Below are 22,607 nucleotides of genomic sequence, written 5' to 3'. Positions count from 1 at the left end.
CAGAATTTGGGGTGCCCTGTCTGTGGTGTTCTCATCTCCAGGATTTTCCACATTTTCTAGCACTGTGATAGTTTTATGACCTATTCTTTCGTTTTTAACCAACAAGACTACGGGTTTCTTGCCAAGTATTAGCCCCCACCCCTCAGCTCCAGCCGGGACTGCCTTCGGGTGAATAAACAATCATAAAAACAGGAGGCTCACCCAGAGCCATTCTCTTAAGTTTTTGACTCCCTTCTAGATTCTACCTGTTTGTAAGTGCCTTCAGGTAGTAGTTTGTTACATTTTGCTCAGAGTTTATCATTGTAGTCTGTAGGAGGGTTGGTCTGATAGGAATTCTGCGGTTGCCCAAATCAGAACCCGTCTCCCTCTGTCTGGGATTTACTCCCCCATGCCTCCAATCCACTACTTCTCCCTCCTCCTGCATGCACGCCTGCTCAGTCACTTCAGCTGTGCCAACCCCATGGACTGTAGCCCGCAGGCTTCTCTGTCCATGGGATTCTCCAGGCAAGAATACTGGAGTGGGTTGCCATGCCCTTCTCCAGGGGATCTTCCCCACCCAGGGATTGAATCTGCATCTCTTATGTCTCCTGCATTGGCAGGAGGGTTCTTTACCGGTAGCGCCACATGGGAAGCCCCCCCCTCTTAGTGCCCCTCAATTACAATAGTCCTTCCATCTGTCTAATCTGTGTTCTGATTAGTTCTGTGTGCTCGTCTTAGCTCCTCCACAAGTTTGGAAATTCAAGGCTGAATCCTGAACTCTGAATAGGTGTTAACCATGTGGAAGAGCATTCCAGGAGAGGGAATAGCTCCTTATACACAGGGACCAGAGTCTATTTTGGTCTGCGAATAACACATAGTAAGCACTCAAGAGTGATAAGTGAATGAGTCTTACTTACTTACTTACACCATATGCCAGAAAGGAGCTGCCCAGGGAAGACCACTACTGCCTTCTCCCTGTAGATCTGGCATGTCTGGGAGTGATGGGCTAGAGCTGGCAGTCGTGTAGGGCCAGCTGCTTATGCCTTGTGTCTGGAAAAATAGATGATGCTGAGGAGCTAGAAAATTTCTGGTAATCAAGGCCATCTTAAAAGTTCTTGTTTCTGTTCTGCCCTTAGCTGACTTTTCTTGTTGTTGAAATGCACATGAACTTCCTCTTAGGTGGACTCTGCCAAGCTATGGACAATGGCCACAGATTTTTGACACTAAGGAACCAGACAGGATGTGACCCCCCCACACACACACTCAGTGACAGCTTCAGAAATGAAGGGACTTCAGGAAGCAGAGGGAATACGGCTCAAGTGTCAGGAGGAAGGGCTTTGCAGTCAGGGAAAACTGGGCCCTAACCCTGCCTCTGCCATCCCACCTGGATGACCTCAAGCCTGAGTGAGCCTTGGTTTCTTCATCCATGATTAGTCCCTTCTGCCGGCATGGGCATCTCCTTGTCTCTTACCTCGGGCAGGGAGTCTGCCTCTCCTTCTGGGTACCATAGCCTTCTCAGACCAATTATTGCAGGAGCTCAGAGTCTGCACAGCTGTTTGCAAACTTTATTTCTCAAATGAGTTATCCAAGGGCTTGTCTGGAATTCTGATTCCCAGACTGACACCCCGGAGATTATGATTCTGTCTGTCTGGGCTGGACTCAGCAACCTGCATATTTAACAAGCTTCTGATGTGATTCTGAAGCAAGTGGTCCATGGACTACATGTTGAGAATTACCAAATCCCTGGCCAGTGGGAGAAACTGACCGCCGAGAGATCTTTCCAGTTTAGTAGAGAGACTGTTACAAGAGGGGCCCTGAGGCCAACTTGAGGGCTTGGAAAATGACTTGCAAAGGAGTGGATCTTGATCTCTAAATAAGTTTTAACCTTGTGAAAGAGCATTAGAAGAGGCAGGGAACAGCATTAGCAAATGCACAGAAACACAAAGTAACATGTGTAGGTAAGAGTCCTGACCACAGTCTTATTGCTTAAGTGTAAAGTTCAAGCTGGGCAAGAGGGGAATGAGATCAAAAAGGGGAAGCTAGGAGCAGGCCCTATGCAGGCCAAGCTCAAGCATTTATACAGTTCCCTGGAGGCGGTAGGGAGTCATATGGTAAGATTTATGTTTTAGGAAGATAACGCTGGTGCTATGTGAAAGATTAATTATCCAGGAGAGGGACTTCCCTGATGGTCCACTGGTTAGGAATCGGCCTGCCAATGCAAGGGACATGGGTTTGATCCCTGGTCTGGGAAGATTCCACATGCTGCAGAACAGCTAAACCCATGCACCACAGCTACTTTAGAGCTACCACAGCTACTAGCTGCAACTACTGAAGCCTGTGCAGCTAGAGCCTGTGCTCTGCAACAAGAGAAGATGCCGCAATGAGAAGCCCTCACACTGCAACTGGAGTGTAGCCCCTGCTCGCCACAACTAGCAAAAGCCTGCATGTAGCCGTGAAGACCCAGCATAGCCAAAAATAAATAAATTAATTAATTTAAAAAATCATCCAGGGGAGAACCTGGGGGCAGAGAGATGAGTCAGGAAGCTGTTGCAGCTATTCAGGTAGAAGAGGTTGGGGGACTGAACTGGGGCAGTGATGGTGGGAATGGAGAGACACGGGCAGTTGAAAACACTCTGGAGGCAAAGTGTCAGCTCAGTGATCCTCTGCTGTGAGGGAGTGGACTGTGAGGAAGTGGATGTGAGAACAAGGGAAGAAGAGGAACTCAGGAGGGCTTCCGGAGGCTTCGGCACCTGCAGGAGGTGCCTTTCATGGAGATGGGGAAAGCAGAAGAACTAAGCCAGGAGGGGAGAGTGGGCTCCTTATGGGATACACTGTGTTTAGTGAGGGGTCTAGAAGACACATGGATGGACATGTTCAGTAAGAGATCGGCTACCTGGATCTGGGGCTCAGGACAGAGGTGAGGCCTGGGATGTAGATTGGGATGTAAATGAGGTACCCAACACAAAATAGTCGGGAATGCCAATGTTTTAAGAACAGAGAAATGAAGAGGATCCTGTAAGAGGCTAATGAGGAGCAGCAGCTAGAGAGGCAGGGAGAGCCAGAAATGAGTCATGTCATGAAAGCAGAGGAAGCCAGAGTGTCCAGGAAGAGGACTGTTCCACTGGGTCAAGTTCATCTATTACTAGTAGAGTCTGGCCTATAGAGTTTCCTTACAATTTGGAGATGAATGGCCATGGCGACCATAGCCAGAGCAGCCTCAGTGGGCAGAGGGGCAGGAACCAGACCACCTTCACTGAGCAGTGGGTGGGAGAAGAGGTGGGGACAGCTGGTTTGGGGCCCTTTCTCAAGAAGCCTACCAATGGAATGGAGGTGAGAGATTGGCGGAGAGCTAGAGAGCCACTTAGTGACAGGGACCTATTTTTTTTTAAAGATGTAAGAATTTTAAGAATGTTTCTTGGATGAAAGGAAAGAGTGAGTAGAGAATGAAAGGTTGAAGACAGAGCAAAGATCCTTGATGGCTGAGAGGGTCGGAGCCAAGAGAACGCAGGGAGAGGCTTGCTTTGATAGAAGGAGCAAATGCTCAGCACCTAGAGGGATGGGAATACAGGTGGACACACCTAGACAACTTTGCAAATACCTTTGAATCCTGACTCTCTCATTTCCAGCTGTTGATGCTAGGCAAGTAATTTAACGTCTCTTATGCAGTCGACCCTTGAATAATATGAGTTTGAACTGGGCGGGTGCACTTTTATGCAATTGCTTTCAGTATTAAATACTACAGAATTTCACCATCTGCTGTTGGTTGAACAGAGGAATCGAAGTACATATACAAAGGGCCAACTATGAGTTTTATGCAGATTTTCCACTGTGTGGAAATCTAACCCCCACGTTGTTAAGGGATCAACTTTACTCAGTTTTCTTAGCAGAAATATACAAATACTAAAGAATATTACTCATAAAAAGGTAACATAAGTTAATTAATACATATAAAACACTTAGGACAATGGCTGGCACATGATAAGCCCTCAGATGTTTAGCCATTGTAACAACAGTAATTATTATTATTATATTAGAGGGGGAAAAGCAAGGAATGAAGTGGTTTGTACCTAATATAAAGTAACATTTGAGGCCATCTTCTGAGAGTAAGTCTCACTGAAGATGAGATGGGGCAAAGCAGAGGGGAGGATATTATGAATTATTGCTAATATGGATAGAAGTAGGAGTTGGTCAAGGACAAGTCACGTGTGTTTATATTTACCCACAGACTTACCTCTTCTGGTGCTCCTAGATTCCTTCTTTGCCGGGAGCCAGCACACGAGATCCCACCCATGACAAGGTCATGAGGGAGAAAACCTGATCCGTCTTTTAAGGATTCAAGCTTCCATCTGTAAAATTTCCCTTCAGCCTGAAGTATTTCTCATAATGATGGCTCAGTGGTGACAAATCATCACAGCTTTCCCTTATCTGAAAATATTTCTGTTTTACCCTATTGAAGGAAATTTTTACTAGCTGCAGAATTCTGGGCTGACATGATGAGGATGGTGGTGGTGGTTTCTTTTAGAATTTTAAAGATGTTTTTCCATTGTCTTCTGCCCTCAGTTGTTTCTGAAGGGAAATCAACCATCATTGCTGTCATTGTTTCCTTGTGTGTATTGCATCTTTCTGTTTCCTAGCTGCTGTCAAGGTTTTCTGTTTATCTCTAGTTTTCAGCAATTTGACTATGACTTGGATGGGTGTGATTTTCTTTGTCTGTATCCTGCTTTAGGTTCACTGAACTTCTTGAAGCTGTGCGCTGATGTTTCTAATCAAATTGAAAAAATATCTGGCTATGTATGCATTTTTTGTTTTGTTTTTGTCTTTACTCTTTCTGAAACCCCAAGTGCATATGCATGTGTGTGTGTGTGTGTGTGTGTGTGTGTGTGTGTGTGTGTGTGTGTGTGTGTGTGTATATATATATCTCAGGTCTTTTATATTGCGCTTGAAGTTCTATTCATTTTTAATTTATCTTTTTAGTCTGTGCTTCAATGTGAACAATTTCTTTTGACCTGTCTTCAAGTTTACTGCCCTTTCCTCTGAAGTGTCCTCGCTGCTCTTATTCAAACCCAGAGGATTTTTATTTCAGATATTGTGTTTTTTTGTGTGTAAAGATTTATGGATTTGGGGACTTCCCTGGTGGTCCAGTGGTTAAGACTCCATATTCCCAATGCAGGGGCCTGGATTCAATTCCTGGTTAGGGAACTGGATTCCCATATGCCACAACTAGAAGATCCTGCAGGCCACAGCTCAGATCTGGTGCAGCCAAATAAATAAATATTTTTAAAAAAAGATTTCTGGGTTTTATTTTAGTCTCCCTCTATCTCTTGAAATTCACCCATTATATTCATCTTTTTCCTCTACATTTTTAGTGCATTTATAAGAATTACTTTAAAGTCCTTGTCTGTTAATCCAGTGTCTGGGTCATCTGAATATGTTTCTATTGAGTTTTTTTTACCCTCAATTATTGGCTTAAATCTGCTTCTTCATGTCTAATCCTTTCTTATAGTGTAGTGGACATTGTGAATAATAAGTTTTAGATGCTTGAATTCTGTTACCTTCCTCTGAAAAAGTATTGAATTTTATTTTAATGGCATTAAATTATGTGCAACTAATTTTTTTGAAGGGTTTACTTACCATGTTTAAAATTTTTTATAAGATATGTCTCTTTTTGTTTTTCGCTTAGTCCTCTGATATAACCCTTATTTCTGAGATGATGTCCTTTCTCCCAAAGCTGACCCTTCTGGGGTTCTAATGGAAAGCCTGAGGTGTTACCAAGTCCTTCTAACTTGGTGGGACTAGAAGGCTACCTCAGGGGAAAAACTGGTTAAGCATAGGATCTCACTTTGTTTTCTTTCCTTCCTTTAGAGATTATAACCCCTCTATTTGTCTGCCTGTTTTGGTCACTTTTCAGTGATTGCAAATTATTTCTTGTACTTGTCCAGGATTTATAATAGTTGTCTTGGGTGGGTTAATTTAATACAAGCTATTTAATCATTATTGGAAGCAGAATTTAGGGAGATGTTTTTGAGCTGAGCTGACGGCTCAGCTGTGACCAAGGACACGTGCTTTGGCACCAGGTTGTGGGAAGGTCTTGCAGTGGCTCGGCAGCCTGGTTGGGTGGAAAGTGTGGCCAGACAGTCTAAGAGAGTGGGCAGTTAAGGAACCAGATATTTCTCTGATATAAAAAGAAGCATGAAAGTGGGAATAAAGGTAGGAGAGAGCTGGAGAGATAGGAAGTTGGTCCTTTTAGCCTGACTCATCATTACTGGCGACTTGGTCAGACTGTTTTTAGGGGTAATAAAGTATGTGAGTGTTCAGTAGATGGTTTTATGATTATGGAGGCCACTGAGTTTAGCTTACTAGGGCCTGATCCACATGGCACAATCCTTGTCATGTCATCTGGTGACTTCTCTGTCCATGGAAGCACATATGAGGTGAAATGGGATTGTTGTTACATTATCATCAGGAACATCACCATCACCATCCATGCTGCCTTGTTTCTCTGGTTCTTTGCTCTATTAGTTAGGTCAGAGCTAAGAAATGTTAAAAAGAAACCCCAAATAACTGTGGCTTAGGGAAGATAGTTCAGTTCTTTGTCACACAATAGTCTAAGAGTCTCAGACTGCAGAGACAAGCTCTACAGGGCAGGAACTCGGGCTTCCTCTGTCTTGTTCACCAGTCATCCCCACTCTATCACTCTCATCTAGATGGGCCAGTATGACTGATTATCACCTGTCTTTATTCCAAGCAGTGGGAAAGGGCAAGGGGCACCTATGGGTACATCCCACCTCCCCATGAGGGACCCATCTCAGAAGGTACACATGTCACCTTCACATCCCATTGACCAGAACTTAGCTACCCAGCTACAAAGAAAGCTGAGAAATACAGTCTTTACTTGGGGCAGCTGTGAGTTCATTTTTATGTTTGGAGCCCTAATACTGTATAAAGGGAGACTTCATGCTGGGGACAGCCACCAGTCCCTGTCACCAATCTTGAGGTCATGAACCTGGTTTTTAGCTCAAGGGTCACTTTGTGGAAGGAGCTTGACAGTCACTGGGGAACCCATTGAGCACTGGAGTTGAGGGATGTCCACCTGCTCTGTACATTTATCCTTGTGGGTATCAGCAGACAAGGATCATTGCTCTAACATATATTAATAAAATGGACGTAATGTAGCTGGTAAGGAACAAAGCTCATTCCACAAGCTGCTCATCAATTCCCCATTCCCCAGCGGCTACACCATGCTGGAAAGGTGTACAAAGCTGGGGTTGAAAGTGCCCAAGTGATGCCAAGATTTTACGCTGATCCTCCTGTCTCTGCCATTGGTTGGCAGAGTCACAGTAGGCATGGGCTTTAATGTTCCTGGTCTCCAGAGTAGAGAACTGAGTTGTGTCTAAGGTATTTGTTTAGCATGAATGTTCTAGGACTGTATGATTCCCTGACACTCCCTGTCTTTGCACTAAGGCAAGCTCCCAGGAGGACGCAGCCACCTCAACTCCTTTATGAAATGGGAGGGAGTCGGCGGTATACACACACCTGCTTGCAGTCAGCTGGGGGCCTGCAGACCTGGACTTTTCTATTTCCTTGGGTTTCTTTAGTTGTGGTTTTTGTAGTCAGAAGTCAATTTTCCATTCAACTAAGCCTATTTTTTTAAACCTTATATTTCTTTAAAAGAGACTTTAAATTCTGCTTTTAGAACTATTATATGATCATTGTAGAAAATGGAGACAAGTATAATGAAGGAAACAAACAAACAAAAATCACCCATAGTGTCAGCACATGGACACTGGTACTATTCAGGCCTTAGTCTGTAGTGCCTTCGCTTCAGCATCTAAGAAAACAAGAAAAATGCTTGTATCTCTACTTCAGTTAATCAAGCTGATGTTTTGTAATCTGCTTCCTTTTAATGACCATTTCCTGAAATCCTCAAATATTTTTTAAGAACGTGATTTTTAATGAATGCCCAACTTTCATCATTTGGACGAACCACGCTGCACTTCACCGGTGCCCCAGCATTCAGGCTGTGTCTGAGTCTTCATTGTTATTAATTACATGGCAGGGACTGTTCCCCGTTGACAGCATCTTAGCTCCTGTCACAAACACTCGGTGCTGGCGAGGCCCGTAAAGGTTGGGTGGCCTGTTTCAGGCCATACAGCCAGTGAGTGGTGGACCCTTCCCTCTGGTCCAGCTGCCTCCCCTGATGCCAGGAGAGTGGAAGCACAGGCATGACATAGACAGTTGACTTCCAGTGTGTTGGTTTGGGTAGAAAAGAGCCAGTGGGGTTTCTCAGCAAGATGCTGCTGTGGGTGGTTGTGATGCTCCTGTGGAAAGCCAGCTTGCTCTCTGCCCCCACACCAACAAGCTGCCCTGCTCCCGTTCCATCCCCACCCACCTGGGCAGCAGTGAGCCCGGCACCTGAACTCCAGGTCTGAGGAGAGAGGCTTTTGCAGGGGAGGCTGGGAGGCAAGCAGGTAGGCAGGGCACAAGCAGGCTGGGGCAGGGAGACCACGCAGCTCCTGCTCCTCCAGGCCCCCGCCTGAGTGCGGCAGGAGATCCAGTGGCCTTGTTCCCAAGCAAGCTTCCTCCCCTGTTCTCTCATCCTTTTTCCGAAGCACTTTTCTCTTCCTCTCCAAAGAGTGTGTCACTCTCTAAAAAAAACAACCTGTCCTCATCCTTATTTATCTCATTTCCTCTGAGAGGGACGAGAGGATTCACTGTTGAGTTGGGGTGTGGGACAGCAAAATAGAACCCACTCAAGGCTTGGGTTGAGCGATGACCCCTTTTGCTGGCTGTGTCCCTGACTGGATGACTCAGCTTTTGCCCCCCTGCCTGAGACCTTTCAGTTTTTACTGTTCCATCCTCTTCTCTAACAGGCAACCATTGGGATTGACTTCTTGTCAAAAACCATGTACTTGGAGGATCGTACGGTGAGTGCCTGACTGGGGACCTGGGAGGACAGGGAGTGCTCCCTGGGACCTATCACTTGGGGCCTCTCCTGGGCACCACTGAGAGCCCATGGCTGCCCACAGCAGGCCGTGCCAGCGCCGCAGGACTGCCCCCCAGCCCCCCGCTCCCACCCTGAGGACCCCACCGTGCCCTGAATCTCCTGCCCACCCTGCGACAGGTGCGACTGCAGCTCTGGGACACAGCCGGCCAGGAGAGGTTCCGCAGCCTGATCCCCAGCTATATCCGGGACTCCACGGTGGCCGTGGTGGTGTATGACATCACAAGTGAGTGTGGGGCCTGGGTGCTGGGCGGGGAACAGCTCACAGGGCTCCAGGGCCCGGTGCGTCCCCAGCCAGGGAGCAGCGTGTGTGTGTGTGTGTGTGTACATGCGTGTGTGCTTGTCCTCTGGTTGCAGGAAGGCAGGTGCTCAGAGTGGAGAGGGAGTTGCTTCTGAGCCTCCCCCATCCTCCTGCACCAGGCACAGCATACTGGACCAGCATGACCCTGTTCAGAACAGGGGCCTGTGTGTGGAGCAGAGCAGATGCTCAGAAGCCTGGCCCTTCCCCTGCCCCTCAGCACCGTCCTGGGCCCTGGCTGCCGGAAAGACCCCTAGAGAGCAATTTCATTGTATGGTGTGTGTGTACACGTGCAGATGTGAAAGGATGCCGGTCCGTGGGCCAGCCTTGACCTGGCAGCCGTGGTTCTGTTAGCAGCACCCCAGCTCCTTACAGGGCTCTCTGGGAGGCGAGGCCCGGTGGGCCCCTGGGGGCCGGGGGTGGGCTGTTCATCTCACGCCCTGTGGCTCTTCTGGCCAAATCGGCTGCTCTGGAGAGAGAGACACAGCCCTGAGGGAGACTTGTGGGGCTGGGGGTGAGGGGCTAGGACCCGTGCAGAGCCCCACTTCCCAGGCAGGTATCATGGTACACACCTGGCAAGCCCTTGGGCTGCAGTCAAGCTTATGGTGGGAGGATGCCCCAGCCTGCTGCCTCTAGCCCTCCCCACCTCCTCCCCCCACCGTCTCCCTGACCGCAGGCTCCTTGCACACCTGAGCATGGAAGCGGGGCCCTGAGGAGGCCTGGGCCCCTGATGCTGAGCAGAAGATCAGCTGTGGGAAGCCCAGGTTCCCAGGACAGAGAGCTTCGCCTCCCCTTGGGCCTGCAGGCTGCTGAGTGGTGGGCATCACCCTGTGACTGTTCCTCTGGGAGCCTGTCTCAGCTTCTGACCGAGGAGGGGACTGCCCTGCGAAAACTGGCCTCTCCTGGCTTTCGTCTGCTCCTGGGCCCACTTCCCACTCCCCTTGCTTGCAGGGCCTGAGGGTGCTGTTCGAGAACGCCTCTGAGCTCCTGTCGGTGGGAGGCCACCCTGCAGGGCCCTCCTGGACTCAGGGCTGCATGGTCTCTCCCACACACAGTGTCACACTGTTTCCAAGCTCAGCCAAGTCCACCGCACTCATACCTCACTCCGCTGAGAGCCTGCAAAGTCAGATCTGACTCTCAGATGGGCCCGAAAACCACTAGTCCATGGAGCAAATCACGACCCAGTGGCCTTCCAGGTGCCATGACCTCTCCCCAGTGGGTGGCTCAGCAATGTGAGGGGTTTTGGGGGCCCGCAGCACAGTTCCACAAATACACCCAGGCATTCTCAGGAAGGTCCAGACTTGCCGGTCTGTGCTCCCACCTGCTCTGCCCAGGTGTCTGAGGGTGCACGCTCTCCCTCCCTGAACCCTTCCCCTCTCCCACGGGGCCACCTCTCATGCCAAGCTTTATCCCTACTTTCCACCTCCAGATCTCAACTCCTTCCAGCAGACCTCTAAGTGGATTGATGATGTCAGGACGGAGAGGGGCAGCGATGTGATCATCATGCTGGTGGGCAACAAGACGGACCTGGCTGACAAGAGGTAGGTGCAGGGGGCTGTGGGCCACCCCCCGCCCTCCTCTGCAACTCCTCCTGGATGGGGTGTCCTGGGACTTGTAGGTGGTGAGCGCCCTGTATGACCTGTCCCCCTGCATCTGGGAAGGGCCCCGAAGGCTTTGGAAGCACCCATGTGCCCGGCCAGCCCAGCAGTGCGTGATCTGGGCCTGGCCTCAGCACAGTCATGGACACAGCAGCCCTCGGGCTCCCACTGGCCCTGCCCCTGGGAAACGCCTGTGCTAACGCTGGTGTGAGTGTGAAGGGCCTGGTCCCCAGGCTTGAACACACAGAGTTTCCTGGTCCAGCTCTATGTCTGAGTGTGACACTGTCCCTAAAGAGGCTGCCCTCTAGGAACAGGGCTCAACTCAGCACCCTTTCCTTATCTTATGGGTCAGATAAAGCAACCAGTCATGAACTGAGGGCCTCCTGAAATGCACTCTGACCGTTTAGGGAGTATTCTGAATGAGAAGCTGCTTTATTAAAATCTTGTCCTTGAAGTGAAGAAAACAGAGCTCAAAGCCCAGCTTCTTTGCAATAGGTGACCTTGGGGCCATCCCTTTTGACCTCAATGCGCTCATTTGGCAAATGGGGCTGGTGGTACCACCCAGAGAGGTGGCCTGTGGCTGGCGGAGTGTGACAAATGTTGGCTCCCGCAGTGGTGATCCTGGGAAAAGTGGGTAGGGGCCAGCAGCCCACCAGCCACAGGGCCAGCTCCCGGACTGGACAGTACTGCCAAGGAGTGGAGTGGGGATGCTGGCTTCCTGCTGTGCTCTGCACCTCATGCGCCCTGAGGGAGCCCTGGGGTTCAAGCCCTGGTCTCAGGCCAGCTGAAGTGCCCTCATCATCTGAGGCCGCTCCCTCCACCCCAACTGGGGGCTCCTTCTCTCCTGAAAACTGGTCCCCCTCATCTCCCCTCCAGGCAGATAACCATAGAGGAGGGCGAGCAGCGCGCCAAAGAACTGAGCGTCATGTTCATCGAGACCAGTGCGAAGACTGGCTACAACGTGAAGCAGGTGGGAGGTGCCGCCTTGGCCAGGGGCCCACGCTGGGCTTCTGGCGCCAGGGGCTAGTGACCAGGTGGGGCAGCGTGGCCAGCCAGCCCACCCGACGGGGAGTGAGTCCTTCCAGAGCTCTACTGCTCAGCCTCAGGGTATCGGGGACTATGGGATCAGCTGCACCCAGCAGCCAGCCCCATGGCCCCTGAGCTGCCGTGGATGTCCAGCCCCCAGCTTCTAGGCAGCCGAGAAGCAGCACTTTCCTACCTGTTCCCTCACTTGGGATGGGCATGCAGGAGAGGCCATCCACTCAGCATTTTGGGGTTCCTGCATTGTGCTTGGCAAGCACCTGAGGCTGTGTTGGGCAGGTGGACTTGGGGAAAAGAGCCCACCCTCAGTGCGGTTAGAGCTCACGGGGGGAACCTGCAGAGTCAGACTCCTCAGAGGAGCCATAGAGGAGGTGGGGTTAGGGCTGAGCCTCGGAGCAAGAGACTTCTCACAGATGGCATTCAGCAGGTCAGTGGACTTGGGTGGAAACAACTGCACCTGTCTCTGCACCATCCCCTGACAGATCTTCAGCATTTTCTGCAGCCATGAGCATAGCAACAGGACTCCGTGTGATAGTAGCTCCCCTGGCTTTATTGGTGTCTTGAGTCTCTTGAACGTTTCCCCCCTCAGTATCTCAGGGGGTCCCCTGCCGGCTCCGGCTCTTTAACACGTTCCTGAGGAAGCACAGGTGTTGCTGTGTCACGAGCCTGTATCTTTCAAGAGTTTAGAAATTTATTTCAGTACTAAATGGTTTCCTTACATAAAACTTGGGCTTTCCTGGTGGCTCGGATGGTAAAGAATCTGCCTGCAATGCAGGAGACCCAGGTTCAATCCCTGGGTTGGGAAGATCCGCTGGAGAAGAGAATGACTACCCACTCCAGTATTCTTGCCTGGAGAATTCTATGGACAGAGGACCATTCATTTCATATGCTTGAAAGGAGGCCATAGCCTTCACAAGCCTGCCAAAGGAGTTTTTGGTTCAAAAAAGGTGAGGGTCCCCTGTCTTCAAGGAAAAGAGGACTTGGAGAGCTGACAAGGAGGGGGCTTCCCAGGCGGGGGACTGCATGGGCACAGGTGGGACTGGAGGGGCGCTGGGGCCTTGCCGGGGTCACTTCTGCCCCGCCACCCCCAGTAGTGTCCAAGAGCACTAGACAAGCTGCCATGCAGCAGCTGGCCACACGCAGTGAGGGTCTGAGGGTTTACCCCGTCTGGGCAGTGCTGTGCCAGTGGGAAGTGGCAGAGGAGCTGGAAGGGGCAGAATGAGCTCCAGATCCAGGGGATGCCCCCACCCCAGTTGGAGGGCCTCAGCGCTGCTCTGTTCACTCACAACCCCTTGCCAGCCTCCTTTGGCATAAGGTGTCCCCTGGACGACGGAGCTGCCCGTCCTTGGGGGCCTACAGGAGACACCAGGTTGTGGCTTTGTGTGGTCCTGATGGAAAGGCCTGGAGGGTGGGGAAGCAGAGGTCAGTGGTCCAGAGGGCAGGTAGCCTCTGCCCGCAGTGGACAGAGATGCTGATGCCCCCTTTCCAGAACATTCTGGAAGCCATGCAATGGTCTGAGCAAGAGTTGTGTATAGTCAGTTCAACCCTGAGTGGTTCAGAGGAGTCTCCGTGCAGTGCAGGCTCCTGGACTCTGAACATAAGCATGTCTGCTCTCAGAGGCCCCCATGTGACCCTTAGAGCTTCTGTTTGACTGGCAACTTGGCCATTGGCAGAGGCTGTGACTGTTTTGACAGCCAGACAGGCGGAGTGGGGCTGCCTGGGGCATGGCCATGGAGGAAGGCTCGGGGAGTGACTGGACCTCTGCACCCCCTCCTGCCCGTCTCCGCACCCTGCCCACCAGCATCTTCCCCACTTGGGCCCTCACCCTCACCACCTTTGGTCCTGTCACCCAGCCTGGGTGCTCCCACGCGACTGGGCTCTGCCGTGAGACCATGAAAGAGCCTCACCCTGTCTTCAGAGAGCTCAGGCAGTGACGTTTTAAGCCCAGAGCTCACCTAGTTCCTGCAGTTGGTGTTTGTCAACAGATGGGGAGAGCATTCAGAATCTTCTGGTGCCTTGTATTTCTGTCTTGTACTTACTGTCATCCCCCTAGGTTCCATCCCCCTAGGTCCTGCCAGCCCTCCCCCCCCGACACCCTGTCCACCCCTGCCCCAGTGAGCACATGCACATGTGCGCACACACCACACAGCTCTCCATGCACACTTACAAACACGCAGACACAGAAACCCCACACGTGCACATACATGTCACACCCACACATCCCCCCACATACTTACACACACAGATGCCGCACATCCATATCCACACTGCACACACTCCTCTACACACAGTATACGCAGTCACACTTGCCCACGCCCAAGCAAACCCTCAATATCACATTCACACTCCCATGTCCTTATTCCCTCTGAAAAGTCTCCTCAACTCTGACTGTGGCCCTGGCTCCTAGAAGCCAGCTGCTTCGATGCTGTGGACTCGCAAGGCTCCCTGAAGAGAGGGTCATTGTCAAAAGGGCAGGTTGAAAGCTACTTCCCCACTGGCCCCCAGGTGGGCAGTGGGACAGAAGCTTGTCTCCCAGGGCCTAGATCATTTTCTGCACTGGGGTGGATCCCTTGCCATCACCATGACCCACACTCAGCCCCTGAGACCCCGAGGCCAGCCTGCCTGGGTGAGAGGCCTGCTGGGGCCCAATGCCATGAAGGGTGCTAGGGGGTGGGAGGGAGAAGTTAGGTACAGTCCCTTTTGTCAAGGGTGCAGTCTCTGCTTCCAGGATGCAGTCAGCGGGACAGGACAGAAGTAGAGCCTGAGGTCAGGGTGAGAAGAGGCAGAAGGTGGACATGCCAGGAGCAGGGGGGGAAGGATGGGGCTCATGCTGCATCTCCCCCTCTCCCTAGCTCTTCCGACGTGTGGCCTCGGCTCTGCCTGGAATGGAGAATGTCCAGGAGAAAAGCAAAGAAGGGAGTATCCTTTTCCTTTGACAAGTGAGTGAAAGATGCTGCAGAAGTCATTTATTCATGGATTTATCACATGATATGTTAGAACAGTGGACAAGCCCTTGCCTGGTCCCCAGGCCAGCCTTCCTGATGGGCAGCTGTGCTGTGGAGCCTCGTATGTACAGGAATGAGGCTGAACTCCAAGGTCTTCAAGACCCCGTCCATCTTGAACCAAACAGTCTTCCAAAACAGGGTAGGGGTGCCAGAGGGATGTGTGTGGAGTGACAGTGTGGGGCAAGGAGTGAGAAATAGTAACTGCCCTTCTTTCTAGTGAACACAGATTTGTGTTTCATGTGGACAAGTAGAATCTCCACTTCTGTACACTTAGACATGATCTCAGCATGGTTCAGCCTCCTGTACATGAGACAACTGCCTCCTCAGCCCAGCCCTGCACAGCCTGGGTCCTTCCCACTGCCCCAGGGACAGGGTCTGCACACCACTCACCCAGTCCACTCCAGACCTTGGGCCACACTCAGAGGCTGAAACTGAGGCTCAGAGAGGTGGTCTGATTTGCCCAGTGGAAGGGAAGTCAGTTGTTTCTTGTCTTTTTACTAGTTTACTTTGCCGTGTTATAAAAAATGTATGTTTATGTATATGTAATACTACATACACACAAAACAAGATAAAAATATACAAAAGAATATTGAGGTTTAGGGACCATAAAAAGAAAAAAAAATAAGGAAAAGTCATGGACAAGGTCATACTCAGAATATATGCCATGGCCAGTGACAAAAAAAGTGGTAAGGAGGGAAAGGGTAGGGTGTCTTTAGGGAAGCATGGTTTTTTTATACTACTTGACTCCTGAAGCACCTCTCCCATCGCCCTTACATAGAGGCCACAAAACCTCCTTGGGACGTGGGCAACTGATCCCTAGCAGGACTGCTTCCATCCCAACTCTGGCGGTTCCTATTGGTGCTCCTCCAACCCACACTCCCCAGGGCATCCATGGAAAGGGCTGTAGAGGGGCTGTGGCTTCTCACAGCAGCAAGCTCAGAGTCTAGGACCCCCTCTGACCGGAGCTTGAAGTGAGGGGGTCAAGGTTGCTGTGCCCCGCTGAGCAAGGCCCGGGTAGCCCTGTGATTGGCGAGGTGGGCTGTCCACCCAGCCGGCAGGCTCTCCACCTCCTGTGTACTTCGGGGTGCGGTTGACAGGGAACAAGGCCGAGACTCCCCACCAGAAAGGCTTTTGAGAAAGGGTCTGTCAAGCCTGTGTTTATGTGGTGGTCCCACAGCCCCAGGACAAGCTTTGCTTCTGGTAGACAGAGGTAAGGCCGTGGGGGATGTTCCGGGAAGAGGAGGAAGGGTGGGACCTGGCGACCCTGCATCCTACCCCTCCAGGCTAAGCAAAGTGCGAGCCCCTGGGTGTTTGCGGAGGGACAGAGGGGCTGTGCAGGGCCGCTGAGTGGGTACCGGGGCGGGAGTCAGGTGGGAGCTTCTCCGCGAGACATCTTCCTTAGCCCGGCTCCTGCAGTGATTGACATCAAGCTGGACAAACCCCAGGAGCCCCCGGCCAGCGAGGGCGGCTGCTCCTGCTAATGCAGCCAGACCCCGGCTTCCTTTGACACTACTCGCTTGTTGTGTTGCTTCCTATTGGTTAGCTTCCTAAGGGGGGTGGGAGATGAGCTTATCCAGATGGGAGGAGTTTTCTTTTCTCTCTGTCTCTAGGAGTCGGGTGGGTGGGGAGGGAGGCTGGGCATCAGGGATCACGTCACTCTTAACAGCTGTTACTTAAACAACTATTTTTTGGTTTGGTTGTAATATATTGTACTTTATTAAGATTGCCAAAAACTTAAAATTTAAAAAAAAATTTAAATCATGTGTATACAACTTTTTGCCAGATAAAAATGTAGTCATTTTTATTTGAAAGATGTGCTTTTTTTGTTTTTGTATATTTGTAAACTTACAGAGAACCTTTTCCACACACCTCCTCCTTCCTGTCCTCTTTTAATGGTTCATCACCTCTGCCCTCCTCCCACCCCCAGACCAATAAATTTAAACAATTAACTGGGCAATTTATTTAGGCTCCAATCCCGAGGCTGTCTGGCCCAGACCAACCAGGCCTCACCAAACAGGCCCTCCGTGGTTAAATCAAACACTGATGGAAGGAAACAGGTTCTGAAGAGGCAGCTCTGACTCCGTCCTTCTGTGGCCAGAGCAGGACATGAACCACAGCCCCGAGCTGAAATAAGGCCTGTGAACTGCAGGGAGCCCAGGCCAGACCCACTGGAATCACTTCTGCTGAATCCCCTCCCTGAAAAGCCTCGAAGAGGGTGGAGGACAACTTGCCACAGGCGACTGTCTGTGTTCTGTGGTCCACCCAACTGGCAGAGCAAGAGGTCATGGGCAGGAAGGAAGGACGGGGTGCTGTTGGCAACTGTGGGCTGGGGCAAGGTGTGGTTTATAGACTGGGGGCACCATATGTAGTCATCAAAATGTTTTAACCAAGCCGTCCAACGATCAGCAAACATGTCTGGTTTGAAGCTAAGGGAAGGGCAGGAGAAACCTCGGTGTGTGCCCCTGAAGTCCTCCTCCTTGGATGCCAGGGAAGCTGGAGCCTGTTCCACCCAGCATTGGCCCGTCTGTGGTGCGGGAAGGGAGGGTCTGCAGAACTGCCACCAGGAAGATGCATGTTTGCCGGTCCTTGGTTGCTACTACTGTTGAGTGCTGTTCTGGAAAAGCTGACTTCTTGATGTGTTTCTGTCTCCCTGGTGCAGGGCAGTTGACCTTTTTGTGCACAGACCTTTGCAGATATTGTAGCAGCACTCTGGTCACTTGAGGGTAAGGCTGAGGTGGGGCCCCCAGAAGGCTTTCCAGAGAGCCATCCTGGCCATTTTTGACTCATTTCTGAGAAGGACTTAGTCCTGAGGACCTACCTGTAAAATCTTCGGAAAGAACTCTCTTTCACTAAGTGATGCTGCCCGCTTGACCAGCATTCCAAATAGATCAGACTCACCAACTCCGAGTCTGCACAAAGCCAGGCGGAGGGCAGCCACTCTGGCCAAAATCAGTGAACCCTGCCTGGCTCTTCCTCCAGGCAGCTGTTAGGCTTGTCATAGACGAGCTAAATGACTATCTGGCGTATAGTAGGGAGTAAATTCCACCATAAAGCAGGATCCCAACAAGTTATTATGTTGAATTTGGAACTTCTCAGAAACTAAGCCAAAATGGCAGCCACCAAGCGTAGCAGGGACCCGGCGGGACTCACTGATACTGTGTCCAGGGGCCTGTCACACACTCAGCTAAGGAGACTGTGTGTCAGAGCTGATCTTTAGAAGTTTATCTTCAGGTGAAGAAAAGAGGAAGCAGAATTCCCACTGAGCTCCTCTTCCAGAAGGTAAAGACCAACGTACGAACGTAATTCCAGTGTCACATGTTGAGTTTTTATATGTGTGTACATAATTATATATAGAGATAGACTTGTGTATACACCTTCCACACACATTCTCACAAAGATACGTGTGCTCGATGTATATTCTTGTTTTTCCTGCTCTCAAGTTGGAACTTGCATTGTGATATCAGTTTTGGAAATCCAAAAGTACTGCAATGTGTTGAAATAAGAAATGCTTAATATTGTCCAAAAACTTGTGAATTGTCTTGCCATCAATAAAACAATGCATAGATGTGTTAACTAAAGGCAAAAACAGACCCTGGGAATATGCACACTGTTTCTGTCTGTACTTATATGCACAAGTGTGCATGCCTATACAGGCCAGTCCCCCCACCATGGCACACCCCCCAAGTGGTGCTTGTTGGAAGAGTGCTTACTTACCTCGTGAGAATTCAGAGGAGTCCAGGAGACAGCACCAAGCCTGGCTGGCAGTGAGGGCCATTGCTTGTGGCCCCTAGGACAGCCCAATTTGCAGGGATCTCATTGGGTCTCAGTGAATGAATGGTGGATTTTTATTTTCTTGGTACTAAAGAGTACTTTTTCTTTAAAAATTTTTGTTAAAAAGATAGAAACTCAGTCCCCTTCTCATGTGTACACATATCCAGGGTACCATGTTTTTTTCCATCACAGCCTAGAATAATAGTAAGAGATGAAGTAGATACAGTGTGGCTTGATGTGGCCTCCGTGAGCCCTCCTTTCCCAACACATACATGACATCCTCTCTCCTGAGCCCAGCTCTCCCAGCCCTGTAGGAGAGGGGGAGGTGGGGAGGGCAATTGCCTCCCCTTATCCTCCTATCCTGGTGGCGCCACATTGTTCTATGAGTGCCCTCCTCGGGCCTCATCTCCACCCCTCTTCCTGGGTCTGTCAGGGCAGCCAGACCTCCAGCACAGAAGGGCCTTGGCTCCTTGGCTCCCACTGGGGGCAGGTGCCGTCACTGTCCTCTTGCTTGTAGGTAGGATCTTGTCTGAGTTAAGGCTCAATAATGAAATGATCAGGTTCCCTTGAAGAGAATGTCATGAAATTCCTCAGCATTCCTGGTGAGAGTATCCCATCGTTGCTGGATCCAGGTGGGCTAGCATGAGGCAGAGAGGAAGGACCCTCTTAGGAAATGATTTCAGTTTAGCCAGTGGTTCAGTCTCTCTCCACAGAGCACACTTGACCTGGAAATAGAGCAGGCTCATCTTCTGTAGCCCTCTGTTTTACTTTGAGGAATCTCAAAAAAAAAGAAAAAAAAACGCTGTCAGTAAAGCTCCTGTTTTGTGGACATCTGAAAAATCGAGCATATGGTGGAGAAAGCAGAAAGCGTGTTTATAAATGCAGATGTGCCAGAGTGAAGGGGTGGTCTTGGCATCTCGAGTGCTAGAGCTGCCGCCGTGTGGTCCAAGGTTAGCAAGCATGCTGACTCGGTCAGAGGTCTCCCTGCCATCACCATCACCGCACTCTTCCTGTCAGCATCCTCAGTTGGTCTGGGATGGCTCAGGTCTGAGGAGCAATGGCCAGATCAGTTCGAGGGTTTCAGGCAGCAGAAACGAGGATTGGTATGGTGGTAGCCGAGACTGTGGACACATCTTGAGTGTGATGTTGTCGTTTTCCTGGTCGCGGCAATGCTGGGGACCCCTGCCCTCAAGTACCAGGTGTGACAATAATGGCACCGCTGGCTTCGGTGTCCTGCAGGCAGAGAAGCCTCATTTCTCCACATGGCAGAAGGCAGGTGAGGGTGTCGGGATGTGAGAACAGGTACCTGAGGGCTGTGAGGCATGTCTGAGCCACACGAGGGGCAACCGAGCTGAAGTGTCTGGGCATCAACCAGTGCGCACTAGTTTCCTAACTACCTCTCCCCCAAGAATGTGAGACATTGTCCCCTGGCTACAGCAGAGTGAGGCGGCAGGCTCACAACCTTCCTGCAGGAAATGCAGGAAAACCAAGTCCGAGAAGGGTGACTTGCTTGTGATTACCCAGTAACCTGCAAGCAGTCAGAATCAAGTGTTTTCACCCTTCATCTATCGCTGACGTGTGTGTAACAGATGTGACTCTGCACTGGCACGCAGGGCTACAGGGCACGTGTGCTCCTCAGACCATCTCTACTCTGGTTTGGACCTAAAAGTCGGTCCAGCGTATCTGAGTACCTTTCAGGCTCCTCCATTGCAAAGAAGGGCCAGCCCCCAAGTCCACTCTGATTGTCACAGCAGGGCACCCTCTGGATTTTTTTGTTTGAAATAAACTATTTCAGTGACCCCAAACCTTGAGCTCTCAATGTGTAAACTCCCTGGACACCAGACAACCCCCTACCCCGCCCCTGCTGATGCTCACGGTAGGGTGTGGTTTATCCTTGCAGTGGGATGGGAAGCTTCCTTCTAGTGCGAAGCCTCCATAGGTGGACGGCCAGCTGTATCACACGGTGTGTGTCACCTTCCTCCTCACCCGGCCCCAGGGAAGTGATTGGCCACGAGGAGCACAAAGGATGGCATTCCCATCTCACTGGCTCAGCAGGCTTAAATGGCCACATTGACTTTACATAAAACTGTGTAAAATGTGGAAGACTCAGCATGTTGATCAAACAATAAACTGTCCTAATTCTCAACACAAAGCCTCTTGTTTCTTGTTTCTAAGCAGTGTGGTCGTATATTGGTGGAGGGGGTGTGGAAAAAACAGATTTCTTCAAATGCATGCTCCATGAAGAAGACCCTCCTCATGTCTGGGTGGTGTGTTCACCACCTCCCTTTGCTTTTCCCTCCTGCTCCTCACTGGGCTCTCAACTCAGAAGGGGAAAGGGCAGGACATGCTGAGCTTCCATAATCTCCATTTTGCCTGAAGGCTGATGGAAAGGGAAACTCCAGGCAGAACTGAGACTCAGGGCTATGTGTTATCTCGTCATCCCTGCTCTCCACAGTGGCTGAGGGTTAGAAGGGTGGGTATAGGGGCTGGATCTCTATTCCCATGATTTCTGGAAGTATTTAAAGGCAAGAATTTAAGATGAACCATAATCACCTTTCAGATGACATGAAGCTACCTCGTATGCCCTCCAGCGTCACCTCACACCAATTAGAGAACATCCCTGAGACAGCCCTTCAGGTCTCAGTCACCTCCAGACTAAAAGGGGCCCTGAAGGCCAGGGGACCAACCCAAAGAGAACACAAAGGCCAAGATCAGGCCCACAACTGCCCTGGTCTGGGAATGCTGGGAATCCTGGGGCCATAGGGAAAACCAAGTTCACCAGGTCTTCTTTGTCAAGTTCAGCTTCACTATCTTTCTCCTTTAAAGGTTCTAAAAGTTTCTGGAACACCCTCCAATCTGCCACCTCAAGGAAGTCATCTCTGATTAGGAGGGGTAGGCAGTAAGATTCCCTGCCGACTCAGCCTAACTTTTCTGGGTGCCAGGTGTAAACTGTGAGGTGGAGGCAGTACCAGGCAACTCAAAGGGCTGAGGCCTGAGATCCCAAGCACACATGCCTGTATGAACCAGGCCAAAGCCAGAGGAATGCTGTTCCAGACAGCTTTTCCCCAAGACCGGTATTCAGGGCAGTGTGACTACAGACAGGAAAGGGAGTGGGTCATCTCCCTGAGCATCATGCTCACACGCACAACATCCAGCAGGTGAAGGAAGCATGCTGGGGCTTCCCAGACGTGAGTGTGAAAACTGGAGTTGTGAATGTCCTACCTGCAGTGCCCTGCAAGCCATCAAGGTATGTTGCTTGAGCTCTATCACTGTAGCTGTGTTTTGGTCACCCAGTGACCAAGGGTGCAGAAAGGAGCTTTGATAATCCTATGATAACCGACCCCCCCCCTCCCGCTTTTTTTTTTTTTAAAGCATATTTCAGTTGAAACAAAAAGATCTGAAGTCAAAAGAACACCAAGTGCCTCACACAGGACACGACCAGAGGGGTGGGGTGGGGGTGGGGAACACTGGGATCCCAGGAAGCACTGAGGTCATGCTGGGGCTGCATGGGTGGTGCAGCCAGACAAGGAAGGGCGAAAGTGAGGATGGTACTGAGGCAGCTGACCTTGGGGCATGCACCATGGTGGGAGGGGGGGCGGGGGGTGTTGCAGACAGAGGTTGGTGCAGCCAAGATGGAGCCCATGCTAATGAGAGGGGAAAGCAGGTGCTATTTCTTCACCTCAGACTGTGACTATATGCCCACAAAAGCAGGAAGTGTGCCACACTTAGAATTCCCAGATTTGGGCACAGTGCTTGGCATCTTCCAAATGCCATACATGGCTCGTGTGAGTAGTCAACAGGTTAGGACTTCATAGTTGAAAAAGGAAGTGGAACTACTTTCCTGTGCAAAAGTCAGGTGAGGTAACCACCTTTTTTTAAGTACTCAAAGGGCTGAAATGGAAGAGGTAAGCATT

The 22,607-nt window shown here is 50.7% G+C and overlaps 1 protein-coding gene across 2 annotated transcripts in view; it reads left to right on the top strand.

Annotated features, from left to right (window-relative positions):
- RAB6B (RAB6B, member RAS oncogene family) overlaps window positions 1–20,832 on the top strand; it is a 58,506-nt gene extending 37,674 nt beyond the window's left edge. Inside the window, exons 3-8 of one of the 2 annotated variants that reach the window (XM_061167622.1) lie at window positions 8,850–8,903; window positions 9,101–9,206; window positions 10,708–10,819; window positions 11,753–11,846; window positions 14,770–14,836; window positions 16,339–20,832. In XM_061167622.1, the coding sequence (XP_061023605.1) occupies window positions 8,850–8,903; window positions 9,101–9,206; window positions 10,708–10,819; window positions 11,753–11,846; window positions 14,770–14,836; window positions 16,339–16,403 (498 nt within the window). In that variant the 3' untranslated portion in view covers window positions 16,404–20,832. The remainder of the gene's footprint in view (window positions 1–8,849; window positions 8,904–9,100; window positions 9,207–10,707; window positions 10,820–11,752; window positions 11,847–14,769; window positions 14,837–16,338) is intronic. The other variant, XM_061167621.1, reaches the window with a different exon arrangement.
- Window positions 20,833–22,607: the final 1,775 nt, after the last annotated feature.

Source organism: Dama dama, chromosome 19 (assembly GCF_033118175.1).
Source record: "Dama dama isolate Ldn47 chromosome 19, ASM3311817v1, whole genome shotgun sequence".
In the NCBI taxonomy this organism is placed as follows: Eukaryota; Metazoa; Chordata; class Mammalia; order Artiodactyla; family Cervidae; genus Dama; species Dama dama.
This window is presented reverse-complemented; position numbering and strand designations above follow the sequence as displayed.